The following is an 8,162-nucleotide window of genomic DNA, read 5'->3' on the forward strand; positions in this document are numbered from 1 at the left end:
AATTTTTTTTCTTCTATTTTTACTCCTTAACAATATTTAAGTACACTTGTCATATTTTTATTAGAAAATAGTAAAAATTACATAAGTTTTTTCCATTTTTTTATTATTCTTCAAAAATAAAATATTTTCCTATAACAAAAACAAGAAAATATATTCATTAAAATTAAAAATAATTTATAAAATTTTATTTGTCTAAATAAATATACTTCTAGAAAATTTATTTTATATGTTTTTATAATGTAAATCTTATCCAAAAAAAATTAGATTATACTTTCTAAGTATATCATAATATTATATCTTAAATTATATAAAAATATTAAAAAAAAAATTTAGATAAATGAACGTGTAAAATTATTTTATTCAATATTTCCATATAATTATTTTATAAAAAGTATTGATACATCGTTCCCAATAAAAATAAACAATGCATTATTTTTTTTACAAATCTATCAGAATATTTTATTATACAAACATTCAATCAAAATATTTTAACATGTTAATTTATATAATTAAATTTAAAATTTACGATTTGAGACGGTATAATACATGATTGTTATTGATTGATAATATAAAAATAATTTACATTGTCATTGTCAGTGCATCATCCATTTTCTCTTATCTTAATTAGAAATATGATTAGAAAAATGTGTAAAATTAATTTTTATTTTAAATTTATTTTAGTTAATTTAATTTTCAATCAAATAATAAATTATACTCCTTCTCTCCCAAAATAAATGTCATATTTGAAAAAAAATTATCTTGTATCCTCTAATAAATACTTTTATTTTATTGATTTTCACTTAATATCAATGTTATTTCGAATACACCAATAGTTAATAAAGATAATTTGATAAAATCACTATTCTCTCTTTCATTAATTATTGTTTCTTAATCTGTGTGAAGTGAACGATTGCGACAAATAATTTGATACGAAAGGAGTATAAAATATAATTTAAAAATAACTCATTTATAAAATAATTTATAAAATATATTTTTATACCACTAAAAATTACATATACAGTTGTATGCAATAAAGATTTAATTTAATTATAGTAAAAAGTATTACTAAATGGTACATTGGTAGTATAATATTAGTATTTTAATTTAAAGTTCCAATAAATACTAATTTATCGGAAGTTAATAGTTGTCCAAAATACAGTTAATAGTATGAGTGATAATATTATACATGTTTTACCTACTCAAAAAATAATTAAAAAAACCCCATAAAATACGGTTATTATTTGACCAACCATTAAAAAAATGGTAATTGTGAGAAGGCCCAGTAGTATATTAAGAAAAGTGAGTAGAGAGAGGAGGGGCCACTCAGAGTGAGAGAGAAAACACTGCAAACACTGCAGACAGAAAGTGACAGAGGAGAGAGAAAGACAGAGAGAAAAACAGAATAGCCTCCTCCGGCTCAGTGAAAAAACCAAATCATAGGTAAAATAAAAGTTTCAATTCAATCCTTTGATTTCTCTCTGTATCGAGTAACATATTTTTTTATTAAAATATTCTTTACTGCTTCTTGGTCTTCGTAACGTGTTTTTATTTATGTATTATTTTTAATTTTTAGGTTTTGGTCTAGTGTTGATATTTTGTTTGTCTTGAGATTTGTGTAATTCATGTGTGTTGTATTAAGGTCGGCTAGTTGTTGTTTGTTTTTGATTTATATTTATTGATTTTGGTTCATTCTATGTCACAACACTATTTTCCAGATCGATAGAAAAAAGACACTTCTTAATTCATGTTTTTTTGTTTGGCTTTTATATAAAGGAAAATCTTGACCTTAGATTTGTGATCCTTCACTCTTCTCTCTCACAGACACAGTACACTCTTTTTTGTTATCTCTTTTATATATCACTGTGTCACTCATTTTTGATACTCTTTTTCTTTGTTCTTGGTGAGTGAAGATAGAGAGTGGAGGAAGCTTTTCTGTTGAAGGAGGAAGCTTCATAAAAACAGGATAAACAGTGGATTTATGTCTTCTCAGTCTTCTCAGCTTATTCTGGAAGTGATTAGGGCTCCTTTGAAGCTCTGTATTGTTTCTGTTTCTTCTCTGTTGTTGACGATTCTCTCTGTTCATCTGAGCAATTTTTTTGTGAATCTAGCTGTTTCAATGCGATTGAGGCCTAAAAGGTTATTTACTGTTATTATTTCTTGAATAATTGTTATCGTTGTTATTATTTTAATTATTTTCTTTAGGTTTTGGGTTTGATTTTGAGTCTGACGATGTTTTTATTGTTTTTGTGTTTGTGTGAACAGGACCTGTTGCCGAGTTGTTTGTTTTGGAGGCTTTGAAATACAGAAATTTTCTAATCTCTTTTTGTTCTTAAGAGGGGATCTCACTTGAGAGATCTTGAGAATTTTTTTGTTACTTTTGTCTCTGATTCAGTTTGTTTGATTATTTCATTTTATTTTTTTTTACAAATTTTTGAGAAAGGGTTTTTGGAGGGTTTTTAGAATTTTTTTTCACCATGTTGGGTTCTAGAAAATCTAGAGCCAAACCAAGACCTCAATCTTTGAAGGTGACAAGGAAATTGCGGATTGTTTATGATGATCCTTATGCAACTGAATCATCATCCGAAGATGAGTCTCAGCCGAAGCGAGTAAGGCGGGGATGTGTCGAGATGCCTCTTCCTCTTATGCCTGTTGTATCAGCTGTTGTTGAAGTATCAACTCCTCAAAATTCCTTCTATGAAGAGAAGATGGCTGCAAGGAGGAAGAGTTGTCTCTCGATGCGACGAGCTCAAACCACCAAGAAGAGGTCTGTTCCATCTGTTACTCCGACTACAAAGAGACAATCTTCTGCAAAGTACCGAGGAGTTCGAATGAGGAAATGGGGAAAATGGGCCGCGGAGATTCGTGATCCGTTCAAAGGGGCTAGAATCTGGCTTGGAACTTATAACACTGCTGAAGAAGCTTCTCAGGCTTATGAATCCAAAAGGCTTCAATTTGAAATGGAAGCTAAAGCAATGGAAGAAAATGCATGCATCAACCATAACAATAGTTGCTCCATCAACAATAGCAACAATGCACCAGCACCGGCTGCAACTAACTCATCGGCTGATGCTGCTAATGCTTCTGTGTCAGAAAAGTTTTCGACAACAGAAGATTCAGAGATGTTCTCGCATACATCACCTTCGTCCGTGCTTGAATTGGATACTCTAGCCTCCAATGTGACAGAGAAGGTTGAAGATGATGAAATGGTGGCTTGTCAACTTGAAGAGTTAGAAATTCCAGATCTGAGTGTTTTGAACTTGCCCGAGCCTCCTGTTACTGCTGCAGAGAATCCAATTGGAACTGATATCAATTTTGGGTTTGGATTTGATTTTGATCGGTTTAACATCGATGATTTTGGACCAGATTTCGACGATTTTGGTGACTTTAAGGATATTCACATCCATGGCTTCGATGATAATGAGCCTAGTGAACTTCCTGATTTCGATTTTGGAGCTGATGACGATGAATTTGCTGGTTGGATTGAAGAGTCATTCCAACCTAACATATCATGTGTCTAAGTTTTGTAGTCGATTGTAGGAGGACTAGTACTATGTTCTAGATTTTGTCAGAGACAATGTAGTTTTGTGAGACAAGTTCTGAGATTTTGATAGTAATTCTATGATCATTTTCAGTTTTTAAGTTTTATGAAGGAGTTATATTGGATCCTTTGGTTTTCTTGTGCTATTAGAGCCGTCCTAAGGGTTCTTAAATTTATAGTTGCTACTGCCTTATAATGTAATAAAATGGCTGAATGAATTTTAATGCATTGTTTTCTTTTACATTCATATTGGTATTTGTCTGTATATTTGATGCACTAAATGGTATTCTTTTGTTTTTGATGTTTCAATTGTTTGTGTTCTAAAGGGGATTGTGCATATATTCTTTTTATTGATGATGTTTCAATTGTTTGTGTTCTATAGGTGATTGTGCATTTAGAGTAGTAGATCAGTAGTTATCACTGCTTTTAGTGTGTATATACAGCTTGGTTGGGACGGAAGGTGAGAAATAAAAGTTAAGTTGGTGGATGTGTTTGGTAAAATAATAACAAAGTTACTTCCTCTGTTCTGCTATCAGTGTTTTTAGACATATTAAGAAAAATGAATTAATAAAAGAAGTAAAAAATATTTGCTATCAGTGTTTTTAGACATATTAAGAAAAATGAATTAATAAAAGAAGTAAAAAATATTTTTATTATGATTATTTTTGACTAAATTTTTAGAATGATTTAAAAATGATATTAACTTGAGGTATAATTATAAGAATATTAATTAATAATATATTGTAGATTTTTTTACTGATGCGAATAATTGAAATACTAACAACATCAAAATCATTGAAAATTAATTCGTTAAACAAATACAACACTCACTAAAATGCCTTTGTTAAAATTATTGAATTTGCATTGAGTCAAAATTTATTTGTTATTCTAAATCGAACAAATACAACACTATGATGCGTCAATAAAACGACCATCAATAAATCATTTATCCATTTTAGACGACCATCAATAAATCATTTATCCATTTTAGTTCTTTTATTATTTATTTTTATTATTAATATAAATTGAATATCTCTTGCATGCAAACCAAATTGTAATAATTTCATTGATGATTTAAGGAGAGCCACAAAAAACTTAGATTACATCTCTAATTATTATTATAAACAAATTTTAATTTTTTAAATTTACTTAATAATAGATGTATTTGAATTATAATGGTCACTGGATCATGTATTTCTTTGTCTGTGTCATCATCCTAAAGCAAATACCACACTCAAAGACCATTTAAACCTTTTTTCCATATTATTCCAATTTTATTTGTTTCAGAAAGGGGAACATAATATTTATTACATTATGTTGGTGGTTTCAACATAAATATGGTATTTGACTATTTTATAAATTAAAAAATTATAATAAATAATAGAGAGAATAATAAATTTGTCGAATTATTTTTAATTAATTATTTTTATAAATGATAAAAATACAAAAAAAAGATGTATCTAGTATTAATTAGAAAATAGAATTAAAATTGCATTGAAACTAAATGCTATATTTATTTTAGATTTTTTATAAATTTAAAATACAATAACTACTTTTTTTTTTATTTTTATAATAATTACTTTGGAACAAGTAACATATTGTTAATTCTTTCTTATAAAATAAATAAATAAATAAACAAATAACAACACACACTAACTATATAATATTAATATAACAATTGTTACTCAACTTTTTTTAACTCTTATAGTTTAATTAACTTTTATAGCGTAGTAATGAATATATTCAATTCTTAAAACGAACACTATTACATTTATAAAAAATTTATTAACTTTATTAACTGAGGTTCTATATTCCGAAACTGATTTTAGCAACATTTTATTTTTAGGTAAGAAACAAAAAAAATACCAAAGGGCCTCCTATGAGGGACAGAAAATATAGAAATAATTATAGAATTTAAAAATTAATAAAAAATTACAAAACAGTCCTTGTATCCAGCTGTATCGCATTTAATATAATATTTTGATTCACTCTTTTTTCCACATATTAGTACGAATGGATTCTTGCTATGATCTTGTGACCAACATGTGAGGTTAGGATTCTATATTTCTGTAATTAGAAAAATATCTGATTTTGTAATAAATTAGTATCAATAATGCACCTATTCTTTATGGACATATATTAATAAATCTAACTCGACTTCACATGAGAAGACAAAAAAAAATTAATTTCAGATTTGAGAACTTTCTTTGTGTGTGACAAAAGTGTCTTTAAGTTGTTTTGATCAAATACTCAAAAAGAAAATGTTTTGATTTATATGAAAATATTTATATTGTGGGACATGGAGAATTGAGATGCATTATTAATAAGCACACACGACACTCGTGGATAAAACATATGAATATAAATACCATAATAGATATTTCAAGATGGAATAATAATGTAACCTTATGTCTATTTTTATTGTTTATTGTTGTGTATTTTTGTCTAAAATAACATTGTATACTTATTTTAAAATGATGCTTTTGGTATGAAAGAAATTAATTTTGAAATAGTTTTTTTAATAATGTTGAAAAACCAGATATTGTTTAACTGAATGTCGAGAAATTAGACGTTGTTAAAGAGAATGTTGTCAATCTAATGGTTCAGAAAATAATTGTTAGAAAATATTTTAGGAAGAAAAGGAAATTTATTTTAGGAGATGAGTTGTTGGATTGATATCGCAGTGAAGTTGTTAAGTTAAATTTTGATATATTTATGAAGATGTATGATTTTGGTTATGATAGAAGATAACAATTTAATTTTTTTGTCGTGAAAATGGTGGTGTCTACAAAAAAAATATTGAAAGTCGAAATTCGATGACACTAAATTGAGAAAATGTGAATTGTCGATCTATGTGTTATGTAGATAGTTGATTTTGATGATGACAACTTCATACGTCGAACGACTTTTAGTGTTGATAACTCTTTTTTAAGAGTTTTTTTTTACAACTATCAAAGAGAGAATTGATATCTCATCAGTAAGATGATTCAATTTCAAACTTAAGTGCTAATAAATCATAAAATCAAGTAGAGAAATTTGAAGTCTAAAAATGAGAAAGTGTTCGCTTAGTCATGCGCTTAACATTTTAGAGTGATTAGTTTAAATTATAAAAAATGACAAACGTAATTCTTGAATTACTACACAATTTTTTTTTTTCAATTCCTCTATGATTTTATTAAACTTCTCAAAACCTATTCAAGCATGTATGAAATTGATTAAAAAGTATTTCTAATCGATTAGGAAAAGTATCTCACTGTCTAAATTGCTTAAGGGCTTGGTCCAATCGATTAATTCAATGAGAAATACCTCCTAATCGATTAAAAAAGTCATTAATCGATTTAATCATATAACTCCTTTAAGGTTTTCTTTATGAATTATGGTTGCTGATTTCTGAAGTATTTAATCGATTAAATAATTTAATTAACCTATGTATCATTTCTTTTTTGAGATTTTTTTATATATAAAATAAGCTTCTCCTCATTTCATTTTATACTAGGTTTATGAATACAAACCTCTCTCTATACTATTTTCTACTCTCTTTGTTTATAAAATTTCCTTTTCACTAGAATTGTCGTAGTGCTGAAAGAATGAAAATTTCTTCTGAGAGTTGTGTTGTACTACTGCTATGATTAATATGTTTTATTCAAGAGTGTGATTCTCTTTTGTAATATATATTTTTTTGTAAATGACTTAAATATTGCAAGGTAAATCTTAAAAAAAACTTGGGTGAAGGTTTTTGAGCTAAGTCGGTTGAAAAACTCTGATTGTTATTGAAGGTTAGAATGATTCTCCATAGTAGATCCAATTTTTTTTGTAAGTTTGTCAGTTGATCCTGTAAAAGCTCAAGTTTAATTTTAGTTGAACTCTCATTAGAAAACTCTTGGGGATATGACTAGACCAAGTGGTTAGGCCGAACATGTATAAATCTATGTTGCACTCTCTATCTCTTATCTCTTTATTTTTTCCATTATTAATTTTCTTTTTGCTGGGTATCTCTCTCCTTCTTCATCTTCTTTCTACCTTTTCATTTCTATCTCTCTATTTATTCATATCTTCTAACATAAACATTTGCAAAAATTAAATTTTTTATAAGTTAATCTCGAATTTCGAATATCACAATCCATCCCCCTTTAGTGTTTGGAGTCACTTGGTCAACAAGTAGCATCAAATCTTAACTTTTGTTATAAGACTAATATTTCCAGGAGATAGGAATTGCTTCAAATGATTCACTAAACACACCCCCGTCATTTAATGGAAAAATGTGTGCTTTGTGGAAAGAGAAGATGAGAATCTTCATAGAGGGGATGAATTATAATATTTGAAAGACTTTGAAAAATGTTCCTTTTGTTCCCATACATCAAGTTAATGGTGCTGTGAAAGTTAAAGATAGAGAAATTTGGACCAAAGAACCAAAGAAAAAAGTGAGCCCAATTTTAAATCTAAAACTATTATCACTACAACTCTTGACACTAATGACTTTTTACGTATTTCTCTGAGACTATAAAATAAATATGGGACACCCTTTAAGTTACCCACGAAAGTACAACTAGGGTAGAAAAAATGCTAGGAAGAACACATTAATCCATGAGTACAGGCTCTTCAAAATGAAACTTGAAGAAAACAT

General features: G+C 27.8%; 1 protein-coding gene across 1 annotated transcript; it reads left to right on the forward strand.

Moving 5' to 3' along the window:
* Window positions 1–2,325: 2,325 nt before the first annotated feature.
* Window positions 2,326–3,785, forward strand: LOC131642661 (ethylene-responsive transcription factor ERF118-like). Its single transcript, XM_058912885.1, has one exon. It carries the CDS (start codon window positions 2,475–2,477, stop codon window positions 3,516–3,518), a length of 1,044 nt encoding a protein of 347 aa, XP_058768868.1. The 5' UTR covers window positions 2,326–2,474; the 3' UTR covers window positions 3,519–3,785.
* The last annotated feature ends 4,377 nt before the right edge of the window (window positions 3,786–8,162 follow it).

This window comes from Vicia villosa, linkage group LG1 (assembly GCF_029867415.1).
Source record: "Vicia villosa cultivar HV-30 ecotype Madison, WI linkage group LG1, Vvil1.0, whole genome shotgun sequence".
Taxonomy (NCBI): Eukaryota; Viridiplantae; Streptophyta; class Magnoliopsida; order Fabales; family Fabaceae; genus Vicia; species Vicia villosa.

Excerpts from the sequence above, each read along its gene's own strand:
- LOC131642661 (XM_058912885.1), top strand. The coding sequence starts at position 2,475 with ATGTTGGGTTCTAGAAAATCTAGAGCCAAACCAAGACCTCAATCTTTG.